This window comes from Lupinus angustifolius, chromosome LG04, assembly GCF_001865875.1.
Source record: "Lupinus angustifolius cultivar Tanjil chromosome LG04, LupAngTanjil_v1.0, whole genome shotgun sequence".
Taxonomy (NCBI): Eukaryota; Viridiplantae; Streptophyta; class Magnoliopsida; order Fabales; family Fabaceae; genus Lupinus; species Lupinus angustifolius.
The window spans coordinates 1,779,832-1,801,698 of record NC_032012.1 but is presented as its reverse complement, the minus strand read 5'-3'; the positions used below and the strand labels follow the sequence as shown (position 1 = coordinate 1,801,698).

General features: G+C 28.9%; 2 protein-coding genes across 5 annotated transcripts; both read right to left on the bottom strand.

The window, feature by feature from the left end:
- On the bottom strand, positions 420-7,074 carry LOC109345052 (lysine--tRNA ligase-like). Its single transcript, XM_019583814.1, has 17 exons — positions 6,906-7,074; positions 6,740-6,815; positions 6,189-6,263; positions 5,918-6,083; positions 5,740-5,833; positions 4,650-4,735; positions 4,078-4,196; positions 3,938-3,997; positions 3,296-3,421; positions 2,931-3,213; positions 2,733-2,832; positions 2,497-2,653; positions 1,771-1,914; positions 1,612-1,680; positions 1,348-1,491; positions 1,189-1,270; positions 420-651 (listed from the first exon to the last, which is right to left on the bottom strand). Exons 1-16 carry the CDS (start codon positions 6,980-6,982, stop codon positions 1,232-1,234), a joined length of 1,815 nt encoding a protein of 604 aa, XP_019439359.1. The 5' UTR covers positions 6,983-7,074; the 3' UTR covers positions 420-651; positions 1,189-1,231.
- On the bottom strand, positions 8,886-17,496 carry LOC109345051 (naringenin 8-dimethylallyltransferase 2, chloroplastic-like). 4 transcript variants are annotated; one of them, XM_019583810.1, is made up of 13 exons: positions 17,334-17,496; positions 14,606-14,677; positions 13,480-13,760; positions 13,275-13,358; positions 12,689-12,763; positions 12,045-12,128; positions 11,716-11,805; positions 10,932-11,033; positions 10,564-10,659; positions 10,400-10,471; positions 10,100-10,195; positions 9,853-9,957; positions 8,886-9,214 (listed from the first exon to the last, which is right to left on the bottom strand). In XM_019583810.1, exons 1-13 carry the CDS (start codon positions 17,383-17,385, stop codon positions 9,173-9,175), a joined length of 1,251 nt encoding a protein of 416 aa, XP_019439355.1. In that variant the 5' UTR covers positions 17,386-17,496; the 3' UTR covers positions 8,886-9,172. The 4 variants fall into 4 exon arrangements, with proteins under 4 accessions (XP_019439355.1, XP_019439356.1, XP_019439357.1 ...); XM_019583811.1 differs by having other exon boundaries at positions 14,606-14,674; XM_019583812.1 differs by having other exon boundaries at positions 14,606-14,662.

The following is a 21,867-nucleotide window of genomic DNA, read 5'->3' as shown; positions in this document are numbered from 1 at the left end:
CTCTAACATTGTCGGATATTTAGAATGAATAGGACCGTAATTTATTGGGAAATGCGGAGAAGCGCATCAAATACAAATTCTCTTAACAATTATTTTTCTTTTATTATCGGTCATTGTCATTTAGATTTTAATTTATTTTTCACTCATGATTTGAACTTGTCAAACAAATCGAACAAGATATTAAATGTTAACGAAATACATTTAAATTTACTCAATAAAAAATTGCAGTCATTTAGAGAAATCAAGTTCCAGAAATTGTTTAAATTGGTCGAATGAACAAGCAGCTTAAATGTGATATTAAATGCATGATTTGCTAGTTTCTTTTTTGTATACCAAACATTTTTAGTTCGGTTAATGTGAAACATTGTGAAATGTTAGACAACATCGATCAGATTTGAAATAAATCAAACCCAAAAAGGTTAACGTAATATTTGAACATCAGAAAATGATATAACTATCATCTCTAGATATATAATAAATAAGGTGGTATATGACATAAAACTCAACCGGATCATCAAAAGAATAAAATAAAATACAGAGTATAAAAACTCTTTCATCTGCCCTTAAAATAAAGAGTGTAGATGCTGCTTGAGCAGTACATGTCAAATAAACAAAATCAAAACTGAGATCCCGCTAGATTTTTTCCTGTTCCTGAAATGAAGAGGAAATAAGAAAACCAATCCCTTAAAGAAACCTCAAACAAAAGGATTATAACAAAAACTAACATGAGCAACATGTCTGAAAAAGGAATAAAGTTCTCAAATGTGAGCATCTCTCTAAAGTGACTAAGTGAGGATGTATCTATGGTTGGTCATTGTATCATTTAGTGGGTTGAGATTTCTATAGACTACACCAAATCAAGTGTAGATATACCCTCACTTTCTCACCTTAAAAAAACTCACTTTAGACTTAAGAGGACCTTGTCCTAAAGAAAAATCGAACTATCACAAACATTAATGACAAGAAGAAGCGCTAATACAAGTAAACTTTAATAGACCGACTCGCAAGCTCTTCCCAGATGTGTGAATCGGATAATAAAAAACATAACTTTTTCTAGGCTCATCTATTTATCAAAAAGGACAGGTATGCACTGGCTTACACAGTAAATTTTATGCAATACCTCACCTATACTTCATGAAACAGATAACCAGTAAGTGCACATGATTTATGACTAAAAAAATGATATACCTATGAAGGATGCTATCAATGGGATCAAATGACAACACCATGTTCAATCTTGAGGTTTCATGGCAGGGAAGAGAAGAACCTCCTGTCACCAAAAAGGACAAAAGATTGTAAGAAATTGTGAAACGAAGGTGAGCATGCAGAGAGGGGGAAAATAAGAACCTTAATATTCTGAGAATCAGTCAGCAACATGGTCAATCGATCAATGCCCAAACCCCAACCACCAGTTGGTGGCAAACCATACTCCAGAGCCGTGCAAAATGTTTCATCTAATGCCATTGCCTCATCATCACCTGATTGTCGATCCTGACATGCAAAACAAAAAAGATGTTTACTGATTTACTACTATTATTGTACAGAAAACATAATACAACAATGTGAGCAAAACACATTTAGTCTATTACAGTTTGCATAATATCCCAATACCTTGAGTTGATCAGCAAATCTTTGTCGTTGTACTACAGGGTCATTCAATTCAGTATAAGCATTGCAAAGCTGAATGGTACCAGAAACAGTAATCAGAACACAGGCATGAATATATTGAATAGTTTTTAAATAATAATCACCTAAAACTCAAGATCTTACTTCATGTTTGTTAACAAACAATTCAAAACGCTCTGTCAGGCCTGGTTTTGATCTATGCCATTTTGCCAAAGGACTCATTATCTCAGGATGGTTTATGATGAATGTAGGATTTACACAGGTTTCCTCCAAAAAGTGTCCCACAAGCTGCAATATAAAGAATAGAATTATATGAAAAAATGTAAGAATTAGAACTGTTCGTATCAACAAAATGTAGCAATCAGAATTGCCCGACTTACAAACTGAACTGACAACTAATATAAAGTAAAAAAAGAGCAAGTACAAGTGAAAAACATTGAAAAACAAAAGCAGTCCTGAAGCCACATTATTCTCAAAGAAAATAATATTACACAATTTCCTTATTTAGAATCGCCAGAGCTCTTCAAGGAAAAATCAGTTATATTACTGGTAGCTAACTTTTATTTTAAAAAGTCTCTAGTGTCATTAGTTTTTCCCTCCTTCCCTTTCCTATCTATATCGTTTCCCAATCACTGTCCAATTAATGTCTCAACTCTTATCATGGTCTTATCTGTTAAGATCTCAATTCATTCAGAGCTTAAACTCCACCATTAATATACATAGAAAATCCTACTGAAACAGTTCCATTAAAAAAATTGATCCAATCCTTCAAGGATAAAGAGAGTGAAATATGTTTTTTTACATGAAAGCATAAATTAATTATAAATACAGGAGACTATACTCTAAAAAGGGAATAAAATAAAAGATTACTTTATCCAACAAACGTGTAGTTGTTTCAGGAGGAGGGCATTTGATCTCATACTTCAAGCACGCATCCTTCAAATATTGATTAGCTTCTTCACTCGACAAGTCTTTCGGAATACTGAGGCCTGCTATCTTCTCCAGTTCATCAATCATGTCAATCCTCCTACAATAATAATAATACAAATCAATCATTAAAAAATAGAATCATAACCCACATCAGTGACAAGTTTTATACTACGCACCTGAAAGGTGGAGTGAAGTCAATTTCAATAGGATCCTTATCAATCCCATCTGCATGATACTTGATTTTGTAGCTGCCTTTAGTAAGTTCCTGAACCATGCCTATTTAGTGGTATCCAGATAACAATAATAAGCAGTTGATATGAAGAAAAGAAGAAAGAGAATCAATATGACAATCAAAAGATCTCGTAAATTCTTACCACTCAACATTTGCTCTGTTATCTCCATCAAATCATTGTAATCCTTATAAGCCATATAGAACTCACAGGTAGTGAACTCAGGATTGTGAGTCAAATCTATTCCCTCGTTTCTAAATTGTTTGCCAATTTCATAAACGCGATCTATCCCACCAACAACAAGCTCCTTGAGATAGAGTTCAGGGGCAATTCGCATGAATAACCTCATGTTAAGATCATTATGATGAGTTACAAATGGGCGAGCTGCTGCTCCACCAGCAATCATGTTCATCATAGGTGTTTCAACCTGAAAGTGGCAAAAAAACAGATGAATGGAGGGAAAGAAACCATAGGCAACATGCATCAGAATACACAGATAAAGAACCTACCTCCAAGAAATCAAGATCATCAAGAAATCTCCTAATGTAAGAAATGACTTTAGACCTAGTCTTGAATATTTCTCGAACCTCTGGATTAAGCATCAAATCCAAATGGCGTAACCGGTATCTTGTTTCCTAAAAAAGATTATTAAAAACATTACTTATCAGTACATGAATACAATTATTTGATAGAAAGATGAAGAACACAAGAGAAAACGTAAAAGAAAACTCTGTTCAGCTTCTATAAGTAGAGTAATCCAAGAATTTTATATTATACCAAGTGAACATAGTGAAGAAAACATCCATTTTGACTTCACTGCAATAGAAGGTAAAATAGAGATGCAAGATTTAACTTTGCAATTTATTTTGTTCTTGCACAATCAAACAGAACCATGCCAAAGGATTGAAAAATCTATTAAGTCATGGGGTTATCGATTAGTAATTTGTTGAATGATATGATTCAAATTTGCAACTTAATTTTCACGAAGGTTATACACATTCCAGCACTTGCTGAATTACACAATTTCATCAACCTAACTAACAACCTCTTATAAATAGTTCCTAAAACATGAATACATAGCACAAACATTTTTTTAAATAATTTGATAAAAATGAAGGCATCACTCTATGTGCATTTCATGCAAATAATACCTGATCCTTCAAAATGTATGTTTCAGGATTCCTGGTACTTCCTGGAACCCACGGCTGTTTCTGCATATTATCAGATCATTAAATAAGTAATGATGTCATTGGATAAGCTCTTAAAACAGCATAAAAACATATGTGCTGACCAACAAATTTGCATTATCAGCAGCAGCAGCAGATTTTTGTCTTGGCATCATATGCAGACAATGAGACAGCAATACAAAAGTCTTTGGAAAAATACTGAGCTCTCCCTTCTTACTTTTTCCTGGACAATTAAAGAGAAAAATGAAAAAACTGTTGTTTTTAAAGTAAGCAATGTACATTTCAGAAAATAAAAATATAGAATGCATCTAAACTATGAAGCATCAAGATAATATAATATATATATGCAGGTTTTAGCCCTTTTGTATTCAATATAAGCACAATACATATGTCTTCCAAGTTTTAGCAATTAGATACAAATTTCAAAGTCATTCACAAATATTTACAAAGACATAATTCATAAACACACCAAAATTACTTACTCCCCTTATTGCTAGAATATATTTTCAAAGGCATAGAATTAGAGTGTTAAGGGCAGATGGTATGTGGAACAGTGGAAGAAAGACAAATTCAAGAAAAAAATAACAACAACAACCTAGCCTTAATCCCACAAGCCGGGGTGGGAAAATTCAAGAAAAAAGATTAGAGAAAATTAAACGTTTGTAGCATCCCAAACCTGGAAATCCAGTGATACCAACGATATCACCGCGCTTCACATTAGAATGGAATTTAGAAAACTCAGCTTCATCCAAGTCTGATTTACTGCATTAAAGAGAAAGCAGTTATATTTAGCTGTATTAAAATCAAACATGATAAACTCTAGAAAATATTGGATTTACGATAAGAAAAGACAATTAGAAAGGGTCATAAAAACTAATAACATATTCATCAACTGAAAAACCATACATTTATATCTATTGTAACAAGGAGTACCACAGAACATGACAGTACAATGTAACCTCGGTTCCATTTGCCATATTTAAAGTATTTTTTATAAATAAACAAATAAGAAATATTATTAGAAGGAAAGTTACAAATAGAGGAAAAGACGATTAGAAAGGGTCAAAAAAACTACTAACATATTCATCGACTGAAAAACCATACAAGGAATACCACAGAACATGACAGTACAACGCAACCTTGGTTCCATTTGCCATATTTAAAGTATTTTTTTATAAATAAATAAAAAAGAAATACTATTACAGGGAAAATTACAATTAGAGGATAAGAAACCCTCAAAATAGTGAGAAAAAAACAGACACTATGCAAAAGGGCCACGTTCTGTCAACTTGATTACATTAAAGAACAGCAGCACATAAGCAATGATGTGGCAAGCACAGTAAGTAATATTGATTGCATCAGATTAAAAGACTTTCCTTCATTCTGTCAACTTTTTACATTAGAGACTAGAGCCTGTGAATAAGACTATAAAATACAACGAATAATGCAGATTAATCTAAAGAGGTGAAAATAATTGAGTGATCAAGACTTCTATGGTATATTATTTCAGTCTAGTACTCTAATTTCATTATCTATTGAAAAAATCAGTACTGGCCAATAGGCTAATTATCATGGTTCAACAAAATCGAGCAACTAAAAAGTAACATGCACTGTCACAATCAATATAACACAATTTGAAATTATATTCCACCAGATAACTCATAGAAAAGAAACTCTAATAATTGATCTATAAGAAATTTGATACTATTGTAAAGCCATCATCTCCACATGAGTGTCCTTTCTTTACAAAGTTGAATATAAGGTACCTTGCATCAGCCATCACCTGGACCTTGAAACCACCACCGTGCAAGTCATAAAAGACAAGCTTTGCACCAGAAGCACGTTTGTGCATGATTCGGCCTAAAATGCAGACAGATAACTAGAAAATTAAGATATATTGCAACACAAAAAAACAACCATCAATTAAGAAAAACTGCTGACTACCAGACAAGGAGACAGAAACATCCTCAAGGTGCTCCCCATTACTTAACCCTTCATATTTCTTGATGTATTCCTCAATAGACAGAGAGACAAAGAACTTGTGTGGATATGGGTTATTCCCTTCTGCTTTCTGAGCTGCAAGACTCTTAAGCCTATTCTCATGGTATTGCTGCATTGAAAAACATAGCAACGACAAAAGAAAATGTTCATCAAATGTTCAAATTCTGACATGGAGACTTGAAAAACATTGCAGTGACAAGAGTTGGAGCTATACTGTTGGGTCCATATCTTCCTCATCCGCAGCAGACGCAGTTTTTTTGGTATCTTTAGCTTGTTGCACTTCAGCAGCCTAGGAAAAACGATAATCAGAAATGGAAATCCAGCTCTAAATAAGCAAGGTCCAAAACAAGGTTTTAAATAACAGTTTCACTTGGGTTTTCGGAAACTTCAAAAACATTGGCATTTTGGACAGTTGCCGGCATTTGAAGTTGATGCGGACAAAATTGCGGTTGCGATACGGTTTTGGAGAGTTCCAAAACCTTGACATATCTGTGTTTATAATGATTGCGGACCCAAGTTTAAAACCATGGTCCAAAAATAAGGTTGTTATTTAATAAATAAATACAAAAACACTTTTACCATTGTACATTTGCTTGGTTTGGCCTTTACAAAAAAAATTGAAAAACGCTAAAATTCAACTTTTGAGAGCTATATTTTGACAGCTTCTTAGTGAAATTTTAAAAAAAACCTAGTTAAATAAAACGTTATATCATGGATCATCATCCTGTAGGGTTCTGGAACATGGTAATGAAAATTGAAAATTACCTTTTTGGCCTTCTCCTCCTCCTTGCGCTTCCTTTCCTCTTCTCTTTGCTTGTTCTTGAGTTCCCGCTTCAATGCACTGTAAAAAAATACATTTAATAAAAAAATTCAATTGAATGGCGATTACGAACTCAATTTAGTTAATGGAGAAAAGTTATTCAAGAGTCACTTTTTGCTAAGGGTTTCTCCGGTGGTGGCGGTGGCGGTGGCGGTGGAGGTAGCCGACGGGTCTGGTGGAGTTGCCATCGTAGAGAAAGTGAGTCGTCGGCGGAAGAATATGAGCTAGAGAAGCGAATGAGAGTGATTTGACAGATAGAAGTAGGGTTTTAATAAAACGGCGCTCTTAGTGTTATATGTTGGTCGTTTTGATCCCAATTGTTTTATGCTTATTTTTTTATTGATTTTTAATATCTTTGTTTGAAAATCACAAAGATAGCTAACATATGAATGGTGATGATTTATTGATAGTATAAAAACATTAATACTATTAGTGTATATATATTAAATCATTTTTTATTTATAAAAAAGATATGTATTGAGCAAATGTCTGTCTATCATCCATTATTTACTTTCAAATACCATTGAATATTTAGAAAAAAATTAATATCAATAAATAGTGTAGGATGTATTTACTATATGTAAATTTTTGTATTAATAATACATATATTTTTTGGTATATAATAAGAGTTGTACAATATATATATTACCCTCTTTATTTATTATTAAGATGTAATAATATCTATAAAAAAACCTATGTTATCCTTCTATTATTCATTATTTAAATGTTAATAATTATTAATTTTAAATGAAATATTGAAAGGGTAATGTAAGACATATAAACTAATTATTACGTTATAAATATAATTTTTTATCGTGTCCAATCTTTTTTCATTGATTGTCATGTTTATATGACTTGTATGTTTACTTCTTGTTATAAAATTAAAATTTGTTAATTACTATCTTTTTATATAGCCATTGATTAGTTGATTTAAGTATGTTATATTTTTCTAATATATTAATTATGTATACACTTTATTCTTTTATATATATATATATATAGGTGTATTTTAATTAATCTAATGATTTTAGGTGATTATATATAAAACTATTTATGTTATTTAATAGTAGTGTCTAATGTGGTAAATAAAACCGAAATCTCTTTTTCGATTATCACGTAGTAATATTAGAATATTCTCATTCATGCAACTTAGTTGTTGTTCCTAAATAAGTCTCACACCTTAGCTTATAATTATTCACCATTTGTCCTTGTTTCATAGTAGAATTTATTGGACCATTTTAGAATCCATGTGTGCAAGAAGTTGATTATGGAGTGATGAGAATCATGGTAGAAATTCAAGTTCTTAATTTTAGTGTATTACAAATTACTATTATAATATTTTAATTTATCTATGTTAAGGTCAATCTAAAATTGTAAACTTGACATTTGTAGGTAAAGTTTCTACAAGTGCTGCCATTTGTGATGAGATGGGCTCGATAATGAAGGTAACCTAGCTGCAAAATTTTACAAATTATATTGATTTCTAAAATGGTGATCAGTGCTTCTAAAAAATTGGAGATAAGGATCACATATTATCCTAAAATATATATTACTTCATGTATTATTTTATTTTTATTTTTCAGAAAATATAAAATTAATATATGTTTAATTTGTATTTTAATTTTTATCCAATAAAAAACGAGTGATATATTTACTGATACTAACTTTATGAAAACGGATGTGGCTCCATGCTAAACGAATTTTTAAGATTTAACTCTTTATTCCTTTTAGAGTTTGAAAATGTTTCAATTCATGTATTTATATATTGAAGCACCTTGTTTACTGTTCAGTGCTTATGTTGAAGAGCTTGAAGAATCTAATGCAAGAAAAGAGGGTAGTGCAACTAGGAAAAAAAACTATAGTAAAGTGCACAAGAGAAGAGAGAAATAGAGGGTAATTGGGGGGAGAAATTGAAAGAGAGAAAAGTGTAAAATTGATGAATAATGCCCATTGATTCAATTGTATAATCCTTTCATTTATTCAATGATTAATACTAATTAAAAAATCATTTTATTTAAACTAAATATATTCATTGTACAATGGATTAGAATTCATACCCAAATTTTTGTGGCACTAACACATTAACCACCATGACACTAGGAAAGAGGGTATAAAAAATATTATTTAACTGCACCCATTAACCATAAGGTTCAAAGCACTAATATACCAAATCCTATAAACAACCCCATTGTTTGGGAAGGTTTCATGAAACTAATCTTGCACTTTAACAGTATTTTTTGTACCAATAAGCAATACTCAATTTACACTATCTTTATTTGATAGATATGAATTTAAATGAAGAGTCTAGACATAAGGCTAGTATGTGACAGAGGCAACTCCACTTCTTAAGTAGGCAATTCAATTGCATCCACAATTCCTCATCGAAACAAAGGTATAAGGAAGTACTCTATCGAAAGAAGCTGCAACAAAAAATGTTAACAGTAAGAAGATAAACTACCAATCATTCATATCAAAGTATGTCCAGTACTAAATCAACTTTTTCTTGTAAACACCTAGTGTAATAACTTGCTAACATAATAATTTACTTTTAGATAATAACTCCAAAGTTTTAGTGAAGGAGATTAATTGGCTTGAACATTCAGTCCTAATAGGGAAACCAACTATGTCTTAAATTGATATTGTGATAGTAGTGGTCCCCACAAATGCAGTTATTGTAACTAATGTAATGTATATTATAGTCATTGAGATGTGAATTTTTCTGTAAATAAAAAACATTTTTAAACTTTATAAGCTTAAATATGGTCCATTACATTGCCTTACAACCTAAATATAGTCGTATCAATATCATCTGGTATCACATTATAATTGTGATGAGGTATAATTGCTACAACCGTAATATTATAGTCGCATCAAATAATATGGTATACAACTTAAAAGAATTAACCATCACAATAGAAAGTAAATTACTCAGTAAACTATTTCTTTTGAATTATCATTATATTGTGTAAAGTTCATTAGTAAGCAAAATGTATATTTAACCGTAATAATCAACTTTCAAATGATAAAAACTTAAAAAGTATATAAAGTTGGTAAATACCTTCCAGATAAATACATAGAAATATTGAAAGGAATCCTTGCTCTTTAAATCCACAGATTTGGCACGATACCATAGGGCTAAAGCAAGAATACCATGTCCAAGACCCTAACAACATTGAATGTGAAAAATAAGTTTCAAAATTTCAGAAATTACCAAAGAAATCTGAATTCACTTGATATCAATCTGCATAATGATAGAAGTTGTAATTTGAACATTTACTGATGCAAGCATCATTATAGCACTTTACCGTAGATAATTTGCTCCAAAGGAATGGAGATGTTGCTCCTGCCAATATGGTGGCTCCATAACCCATTTGAAGAAGTGAAATACAAATCCAAAATACCTGGCAAACATTAATCAGGTACGATCATATGTACATGAGAATCCAATACAACATTCTAAATTGCCGTTGCGTTTGAGTTGTATTATGTTTATCGCAATTGTGAGAAAATTATTGTACAATGGTGCCATAGTGCAATATCGTGATTGTGAAATACAATTTAAAACAATGGTACGAGTACTTAGATGTTGAGTGAAAGGAAAATACCTTCTTTTGACCCAAACGAACTGATAAAGACTGAACACCAAATTTTTCGTCTCCTTCGGTATCAGGTATATCCTACATGAAATCAAAGGAACTTGCATTAGGAATTAGGAACATAAATTTGATATGAAAATACAAATGCTTATTTTTATAAATTAGAGGTTCACCTTGGACAATGCTACAACCAGAAAGTAAAGACTCAAGATTGCAGTACAAAAGATCAGTGGTCTGGGAAAGGTAGCTGGCCTCTTGAATACGCAGGTCTGGACATTTTGATGTGTTAGTAAGTAGAAAAAACCAAGCTTCATTGGAAGATAGAATTGTAGGATATGAAATGGTCTGTTTACGAGTTATGTTTTGAAGGGGAATGAAGGGAACTCGAAGGCTTCAAAACTATCATATGAATATATTTCTTAGCTCTCGAGCCTTCCATTTTCCTTTTTCCTCCTCCAAAATTTAACTCTTAAACAGACCCTTAAAGCATAAATTAGAGTGACAATACATTTTTAAAGAATAGAGTTAAATATGACAAAACCTGCATGTGAAGATAATATCCAAGTGGCCTTACTACTCCCGCATTAGCAAAAATATTTGTTGCCGCAAGCAATGCAGAATTCTTCCATCTCAATAATGGCAACTGAAAATTAAGTAATAAAATAATTAACAATGTAGTCTTCATCAAATAAAATACTCAAACATGAGAAACTGAAAAAAAATTAGCTAGTTTTTTTATACCCACATATTATATATGTTTGTTCTACCACATAAGATCATCACACAAGGCATTCCTGAGATGTATTTTTGAAATATATGTATACATAAAAGATTATAAAATGAGTAAGAGATAAAGATGGATCATACATGTATATAAAATGAAGAGTGTAATATTTTTGTACTATGAGTGTAAAGATTTATACACAGTTGCTACATCATTTACCATTCGAATGAATTACTTTTTTAATAGTCAAATATGATTAAGTATAAATGACAGATAATACAATGTTAATAATAAAACTCATACATTGTCATTATATATATTTGTCTAAAATGAATGCCATTTTTTAAATTTGTTGATGAAATAATATGATTTTCAATAAAGAGGGAAGTCTAATGTCATATAAATATATATATATATATATATATAAATATATATATGTTATATCAGTTTTATACATCATTGTTATATTTTTCATCATTTATGTTTAATTATTATTGGCTATTTAAAAAAAATAGTGCAAATAAATGATGAGTAATATACTAATTATGTGTAAAATTTTACACTTACTATACATATATATTCCTTTTATAAGTGAACTTACATTGAGTGAATAAACAGCTGTAAGTATAGCACCAATGAGAAAACCCCAAAACAATGGCCACGAACCTTCAATCCACGCAAGTCCGAAACACTGTAAAAGAAAATAAAATCATAGTTTTAAATTTTCATATTGTTGTTGATATTAAGAGAATAAAACAAACAATAAAAAAGTATTTATAGGTCAAAATTAACACTAAGTAAATTACTAATTATTGGTTCCATAAAACTAATGGAAACAAAATTTATATCAACGATGGCAGAAATATCAAGAGCAAATTAAAACATTATGTGTATCAAAATTTCCTAAAAAGATAAATCTATAAATGGTACCAGAAGTAGAGATGAAGCAACAATAATGACACTTTTTGTGTAGGACCATTCCCCTGATGCCAATGGAAGATATGGCTTGTTTATCTGCAGTTAAACATTTAGCATATGTTAATATTAAGACAAGACATTTGCAAATTGTATAAGGTGTAAATGGTCTTATTCCTAGACAAGTCACAAACTATAATATAGTTGATGATGATGCTAGATAAATTTATGTGTTAAACTATATTCTTGTGGCCAAAATCAATTAAACTACTCCAAATGATCATTTAATGAAAGTAGGGCATAAATTGCTTGTATTCAAATATCATCTTCATCACAAGAAGGACGATATGATATTGATGTAAGATTCTACTATATTCATAAATAAGTTAAAAGGTTAAATACTCAATTATTTGGAGTGATATTTATTAGGAAGTGTAACTACACAACTCAAAATGAATTAATTCATTACCTGTATAGTAGGAGATACTCTTAATTATACCAAAAATATCATATTCATTTATTCAATTGAAAAAAAAAACAGTTCTGGTACTATCATCTTTCTGTTAATGAAGAGAAGTGCAAAACACAAAAATTTAAATTAATGAATAAAAACATGTATTAAATGTGGGTTTGTATATTTTTGTGGATAAGACTCATACCTTGTCTATTTCGATATCGCACAATTGATTGAAGCCGCAATGGAAAATATTCATAAAGAAGGAAGCAACCAAAAGCTGAAATAATAGAAAATTCAAAATATTAATAACGTTACATAAAATGATAATAATTGTTTTAAAGGGAAAAGTATACTATAAAATAGGAAATGTATGTACATTTAAGGGAACATATACTTTGGGCGGATATAATATCTAATGGGAATAAATTTACCACGTGAACCAAAATGTTTATTATAGTTACTCATTTGTATAAACTCATTAATAATGGTCATTAGTATATTAAATAAGAGAGAGAAAATATATTCACTTAACATATAAGAATTTTTTACATTTTTATTACATTACTCATTATTCATATTTAATCAGCATTGACCTTCTTAAATATATATACGAATAAACGGGGTGGATCATGTAGTGACTGTTTATAAAACTTTATAGTAAGAGTATATAAATATTACACTCATGATATCATGAATTTTTTTTTTAACGATACATCAAAATTAAACTGAACAATACCATATGATATACAATATTGAGCAATATGCAAAACACATTTTTGAAACCTGACCTTGAACAAGGCAATAAAAAATAATGGAGATAAATCTGATAATTTCTCCACTGCAAGGAAAGAGAGAGATGCTACTGCCATTGCCTACACCAAAAAAGTAAACCTTTTAAAAAAGTTTATCTAAACATAAAAGTTAATACATATAAATTGAACTATAAGTGGAGCATTAATTAAATAAAGTATTCAAAGAAAAGCTTTAACTTACAGCTTCAATTGCTGCATATGGCCTAGTAAACCTGTAGAAAGCATCAAATGCATTTTTTATTGTGACCCAAATGCTTTTTGGATCTTTAGCTTCATATTCATATTCAAATGATTGTCCTGATGATATTGCTTTCACAACATATTTAGTCTCTCTTTTTTGACATGTAGATCCTTCATCAATAACTTTGTAATGATGATCCAAATTGTGCCTCGAAGATATTATGGAAAAAAATTCCTTTTGGGTTTTCCCAGTTTTGTGCAATAAAGTTGGTACATAAGAAGCTACATTTCAAAAAGTAGAATAATGTTAGTAAAGTTGAACTTCAAAATATAAATCATTTATTTATTTTGCATGTTTGGGAAGATAGTGTTATTTCACACAACTTTTTGGAACAAAAGCTATGAATGATGTACCGTTTTTTTAATTTAGCACCACTTTCAACGTTTTTCATGGATCAATTATAATAAATTTCTCTGTCTCTCTATGTTAAATGAAAATTTTCCCTCTATCATATAAGTTCTCCATGTCCATCATGAGCCATTTTTCTTTTTTGGCTGCATTTATTTGTTGTTAGCCGTTAAGAAGATTTTGAAACCTATAGGCACAAACTGGTAAATTGGATTTTTCAATAATAACAAAAGGATGGACATTTTTAAAAACATGTTTAAGCTTGTTTTGAGTTTTATTTCGTTACTAAAAGTATGTATTATATATATATATATATATGTATGTATTATATATATATATATGTATTATATATATATATATGTATTATATATTCTTATTAAGTACTTTTTGACAAAGATGTAGACATTTTTCTTGGTAGAGATTTGACACATTAAATAACGATATATTATATTTAAATTCAAAATGCATCTCTATAGTTATATTCTTCTGTTTTAGTCTCTATATTTTGTAACAAAATTTCTTAATATTTTAGAGAATAATTAGACTTAATTATGCATTATTTTTCAACTATAAATTTATTTATTAGATTCTCTATTGTAGCTCATATTTCTCATTTTTTTCTTCTTAATTATAAAAAGTAGATAAAGATTAAATATGAATATTTGATTCTAGTCATATCAAATTAAGAAAAAAATTGTAGCAGAGAAGAGGAATATACCAGAAATACTTGCACAATAATTCTGGGTGAATAGTTCACTCCTGCGGGAACTTCTACCTACATATGGCTCTTCTGTTATTAAGTAAATATTATGAAAACTTTAGCATTATAAACCAGAATTTCAGATATACTATATATGATATAAAAATTAAAAGCATCCCAAGCATATGCTTAGCTGGAATTGACTTATATATTTTTATCAGGTCGAGTTTCTACATAATATTCTTATCCATTGGACTTTTATTGCTTTAGTGCTAAAAATATAAGTTTTGGTCAAAGCCTATGTAAATCCATTTTTTAGTCAGTTGTAAAGTATGATAATAAAATTCTGACAGGTTATTATTGTGTCAATAAGTCATTCGTTAAGTTAATTGATTTGGTTTGTATCAAGACATTTAATAAATTAATATAACATTATTTAATATATTTTTTATTTAAAGTATATGATTAAACAAATAAAAAGGAAGGTTTTACTACAACTAATTAATAAATAAGTTAAAAATATCATCAAACAATTAGACTTTAATCACAATAAAAACGCACAAATAAATTTTAAACTTAATTAGATAATAATTTTAACATTAACTAACAAATATAATAACAATAGTAATTAAATACAAATAACCTAAAAAGAAGATTTTTTCTTCTCAACCCCATATTATTTTGGCTTTATTTTAAAATTGATTAAAATTACTGAGTTAAATTGATCCAATTGGTCGAGTCAATAATTTTATGCTCAAATTATTTGAGTTGAGTCAAACTTGTTCGTACTAATTTTGGTGCATAATTAATTAGAAGAATCGCTCAAACAAGTTAGGTGTCTTATTATCACACTAGTCAATCCTAACTAAATTTAATAATTATGCTTGTAAGTCGTGTTAAAGTGATATAAACTATTTCAAAACTCAAATATATTTTAGAGAATCACATGACCAAATTCAAAACAAAGAAGAATTGAGGTAAATTGCCACATTAGCACTTAACAGGAATCAGGAATCGATTAACAACAAAGATTAATATCAAAATAAATAAATTTAAAATTATTTTGATCAAAATTTATTTTTTACAGAACCTAAAACCAAAAAATCTTAACCAGTGAGTAAAAACTAGGATAGCAATAGAAACCGAACCCATGGGTACCCACCTGAATCGAACCTGAATTTAACAGAAAAATCTCGACGTGATTGGGTTTGAGTTCGGGTTCGGGTTTTATCCGGGTTCAAATTTCGGGTTCAGGTTTGTTATATCAAAGATCCTAACCTGAACCCGCCCAAAGTAGTAATTCAATTTAAAATTGAAATTTCTATCATTTACTTATTATTTTTTTTTAATTTCTAATTTTACTTTACATACTTGGATCTTCAAACATAAAAGAAATAAAATAATACAAGAAAAAATAGAAATCTTAGAGAAAAATTACACGAAAATAATATCATATTTTTTCTTAATACATTATAAGTTTCGGGTTTTTTTTGTTCGGGTTACCCGAAACCCTTTCGGGGATGATATTTTTATTTTCAACCCGTTGAGTTTGGGTTCGGGTTTGGATATGTGCAAACCCGACCCGACCCGCTCCGTTGCCATTCATAGTAAAAACATATGTAAAATATAAGAATTTAATGGGAGAATTTGTAATATTTTTCATGAACAAGCTCAAAACTTCAATCGGAAAAGGTTTCATTGTTAAAAGGTTGTTCTCTCTAATTTCATAGTGATGTCAATCTGCGCAAGACAATAAAGACATGTTTTTTATTTTAAAATAAATTGTTAAATGCTTGAAAAATATACTAATAAGATTAAGAGATATATATTTTGGATTTAATATGCATATACTGATAATATAAATATTTTTTACATTGACAGCAAATCATCTAAATCGTCAACCGTTGCTTCATTAATCATCGTTAACTCTACAACAAAAATAATATAAATCAATGATGGATGATATGCTAACAACATAAAAAACTTTATTTTTATATACCTTTAAAAATATCTTATTATTTGGTTGGTCACTCATGCAAGAAGATAGTACATCCCAGTTGGAAAGTAATGGGAAAATGGAGTACATATCTTGTAAAAAAATATATTAGTTTATGAGTCATTTTAACTTATCAAATGTAATTGCCATAATTAATATTTTAGAATGAATACATATGTTGTCCCATAAATTGTATTTCTCTGTATATTATGGGATGTAAGCGGTTCAAAACTCAAGAAGATGAAATGATACTTATGGGAGATATACTTCCTAAAGAAAGAAGGGGAAGTGTGAAAGAGGAAGTTCAGATCAAAAAACAGTCCAAGCATCAATGATTCAAATTTTAATAACTTGTTAACTAAAATATTGGTATTATTAAATCTGAAAGTTAATGATATCATTTTCACTCAACAAGCACTTTTAGAAAAGCTCTCACCTGGTGTGTTTGGGATCTGATATCCTCAACTATGTCCCCAACCACGTCCCACAATGAAGCAAAATTGATAAAGTTATGAATATTTAATTTGTTTTAACTGACGTGATGTAGCATAATAGGATTAGTCTGGGACAGAGTTTGTGACAACAGATCTTTGTCTGTGTTTCAATAAAGTAGATATCTCATAAACAAGTAAACTCTTTTTGAACTCATGACATTTTATCATAAAATAAATAAGTTTATTGTTACCTCGAAACTTATTCTCTCTGTTTATGCTCTATAACAAATATATTTTGGAAAGGTGGTAGACAAACCTTTTGTAATGTAAGAAACTCCAGAAATAGATGCAGAAAGCATAGAGGCCATTTTTGAAACCAAAATAAACCCTGACAAGATCCTCCTCTCTCCTTTCTTTTTGGTTAATCCTTAACTTCAGAATCTGAGATACTCTTTCTTCTGCTCACAAAAAAAAGAGATATCCTTTGTTGTTGAAATATGGGAAGCTAACATGGTACTATATATAAGCTCATAACTAAGCCTAACTCAATTTGGTAGGGTCACAACTTTGTTGTTAGACTAAGTCATAATTTTGTTATTTTGTTATTGCCGACGCATTGCATACCTATGGTATATCTTTTCAAAATAATATAAATCCTCTTTATTGTTATTATTATTTCATCTTATAAATACTACTATTTAAGTTATTAAATATATAATATTTTTATATTTCATTATTTCTTCCACATATTCCTGTAATACTATATAAAAAAATTTAAAAATATATGAAAGAATCTAATATACTGGAAGCTTTCATTATCTTCTTCACTTATTTGTTGAAAGGTTTATCATTTTATTGGGGGGCTTTATAATTATTTTAAATAAAACATGGAATACAATTAATATCTTAAGTAAGATATTCTTAAACTAGGCAAGTCAACTAGGAACCAGACATGGAAGTCATATGTTGGTAATGATTAGGATAAAAAAATTAAGGAATAAAATGAATGAGGGTGTAAGTTCGAATCTTATTTATAATAAATTTAAAAAAAAATTATAAACTAGTTTGATGGTTATAGTAAAGAGTTTAAGAAATAAAATAAATAAGGTTAAGAGTTCAAGTCTTACACGTGACATATGTTAACATACTAACATTAACTAATCAACAAAACTAGGAATCAGACATTTGACGAAGTAACTCATCTAATTCCTAATGCAACAAAACTAGGTTGACTAAATCAATTTAAGTATAAAACTAATGTTTTATCTAAGTCTTGAACTCTTGATTGGATAAGGAATTATTCAATTGTTTTTTATGACCTAAATCGACTTAAGAGAGTCAATCTGTACAAGTTCAATGTCCACAACTTTAGAATTAATCAATTGTTTTTATAACATAATAATTTCTCCTCTTGTTTATGCCTATTTTATTCTTCATTTTCCCAATTGTTGACTATCAGGTGTAATGCATTCAAGTTTTTGGATTTTCTCCTCTTGTTCAAACATGACAACCAATACCATAACCTTGCGTTTTATTTTTGGTCTTCATTTTTTGATACAGACCTTGCGTTTCAATTTTATTCATGAGGTTTATATATGTTGTAGCTTGCACCTTACAATGTCTAATATATAAAAAAGTAGATACAATTTTAATGTATTCATTGTTAAATAAAAACGATATAATCTTTTACATAAGCATTTATAAATTCCCTTAATTACACCATAATAAAAATAGTTACAAAATGATACTTTATTTATTAATATTAAAAAAATGATATATGTCACTTTCCTTTTTTGTAAGAGAATCTTATAGGAAAATTTATAGTATTTATGATATACGATCACTTTTGATTAAATATAATAATATCATTAATTAACTGAAAAATATTTAATTATTTATCATATATTATGATTTAGATTTGTACACTCATCCCTTCATCACATGTATAAAAACGTTAACTCCTTTATTATTTATCTGATCATAATCTTCTTTTTGTAAAACACTCTGGCAGAATCTAAGTTAGTAAGACTTTTTTTGGTGTGCCAAAAAAAGAGTAACTTATTTTGTTATAGTACGACTTTTCTGACGTGTGTGCACAAAGTATATGGTAATAAATTTATTAAAAACATATTTTTTATGAGAAAACTAAGGGTGTGTTTGTTTTTAAGAAATGTATTCTATTTCTATTTCTTATTTTTATTTTCAAAAAATAGTTTTCATTTTCATGTTTTCATTTCTAAAAAATATGTTTGTTATTATCATTTTTATTTTCAAAATCATTCACTATAAACTTAACAAATTATGGCAATTATTGTTGATTTGCTATTTTGAAAATTGGTCATGATTTGTTAAGTTTATAGTGAATGATTTTGAAAATGACCAGTAAATTTTTTAGAGAGCACTTACAACAATTGCATGATGCTCCTTCCACATATTTTGATGGAATGTGGTCTAGACAAGGAAGCCATTCATTAATTGATTTTGTATTTTGATGATTAGTGGAGAAAATAATTAAAAATATACATCCTCATTCCACATATTTTGATGTTTAAGATTATCACATACTTTAAAAATTATTAAATGATATAAAAAATGGATATAATTTGACTAAAATAGCCATATTTAATGGACATTGAAAATTGAATTAAAAAACTAAGAAACATGTGGTTAAAATATGAGTAATAAATAAGGATAAAGTTGGAAAATAAAATATAAATGTGTATTGAGTTTTCAAAACATCAAAACATTCGGACTAACATGAAAAAGTTAAAACATCAAAATATATGTAACAAACGGAGTGACAAAAGTCTTAAATTTTTTAATAAAATGTCATTGTCTCATTATTGAAAATGATATTTTTTTTATTTTCAAAATTTCTGAAAATGAAGTTCATGTTTTCAGAAATATGAAATGAAAACAATAACACAAATATGTTTTCACCCTCATTTTTTGATTTTATTGAAAATAAAACAAAAAATGACCAAACCAAACACACACTAAGTATGTCATATTTAAGGTTGATAACTACATCATTTGCCCGAAAAAATATGTTTTTAATTTATTCTTTTAAATGTGTCGTATAACACATTAAAAAGTTCTTTTTATATTAACTTCAAAAAATTTACCCGCTAGATTGGACCTGACCATGAATTGAGTAATGTTACTCCGTATGACTAGCATTTGTTACCTTCAACAATGTTAGTCTAATGGGCACTACCCCAAAAATTCAACAAATTGAATCTAGATGCTTTAGCTTAAATTATATATCTCCAACAATGTATCACTATTCATCCTGGACCAATAATAATTGGTCATATGAATAAAAAAATTAAAAACATAACATATATAATTAATCCAAAATATGGAATGAGATACCATTCAGAATTCTTGATCTTAATCACTCTCATCTCCTACTTTAAGATCATGAGGAGAAAACATATATTATCTTTATTGAGATGATATTACTTCAAAATAACATCACTATACATTTGTCAAATCACTAAAATTGTAGCACATAACATTATAACCCTTAGTTTGAAAACGGGTTGAGTATGAAGAAAATGTGTTGCAATGTAAATAAATGAGTGGTCCCAATATTAAAGTCCATCCATATCCAAATACATCAAAACATTTAGAATCAAGGTGAACCACAGATTATGAAGAAAATAATAATAATCTCCCAAGATTATTAGTATTGGAAAGATAAGTAATAAATTTGTTTTTATATGTTGGAGTGAAAATGTCATTACATTATGTCTAAAAGTTAAAAATATCATATTATACAATTTTTTCTTTTATTTTTTATGTACTTACCTTTCAAACGTCGGAGAGCATTTTGACTTGTACCAATATTGAAAATGTTATTTTGGGGATGAATGGTTTGGTTGGACATGAGGTCCGAATAAGACTTGTTCAAATATTCCTGCAAGAGCTTAATTGCTTTCGTCCATCCGATTCAAGGTTGAATATCCGTGAATCATCATTTGTCATTAAAAGTCTTACAATTAAATAACACTTTTTAAAGTAAGATTCTCAATAAAACTTATACCGGAATTTTGTCGTAATCCATGGATATACACCAGGCTAGTTCCCAGGAAAGAGAGGTGAGTCGTAAAGACACCCTTAAATACAAGTCTTTCCTTAGACATAACATTTCTGGACATGTATTCCCACTTCATTACATTTTTCCGATAGTTCATAAATATTATTATTTTTTACTAAAACTAACCTTTTAAAATAAAATCATTAAGCTAGACTTATCATTTTTAAAGTAAGTCAATTTAAATAATATCAATACTTTTAAATCAATATTTTTTAAGTAAATCTTACCATTTTAAAGTAAGTTCACTTAACTAAGATTCAACATTTTAAATCATTTTATCATCTAAGACTTCACTAACACTTTAAGTTTATAAAGTCAAGACTTTTAGGTAAATCTCATTATTTCAAGTATACTACTAAAACAAATTTTCATGAACATCTTAACACCTCCTAATTTTTTAGGAAAAAACCTCAAGGGTTAGTAAGTGTTATTTTCATAGTCATGAAAAAGAATGACTCTTAATTTAATATTTTACACTAAACATCTTTTAGTTATTCTTATCACTTTAAAGTAAGTCAACTAAAATAAATACAACAATTTTTTATGAACATCTCAACACCTCCTAAATTTTTAGGAAAAACCTTAAGGATTAGTAAGTGTTAATTTTATAGTCATAAAAATAAATCTTAAGGTAAGACTTTTTACTACTTTAATATCCAAAACTTCATAACACTTTAAGTTTATGAAGTCAAGACTTTAATAAATCATCTTTTATCCCAAATCATTATTTTAACTTGGAAATCAAAGA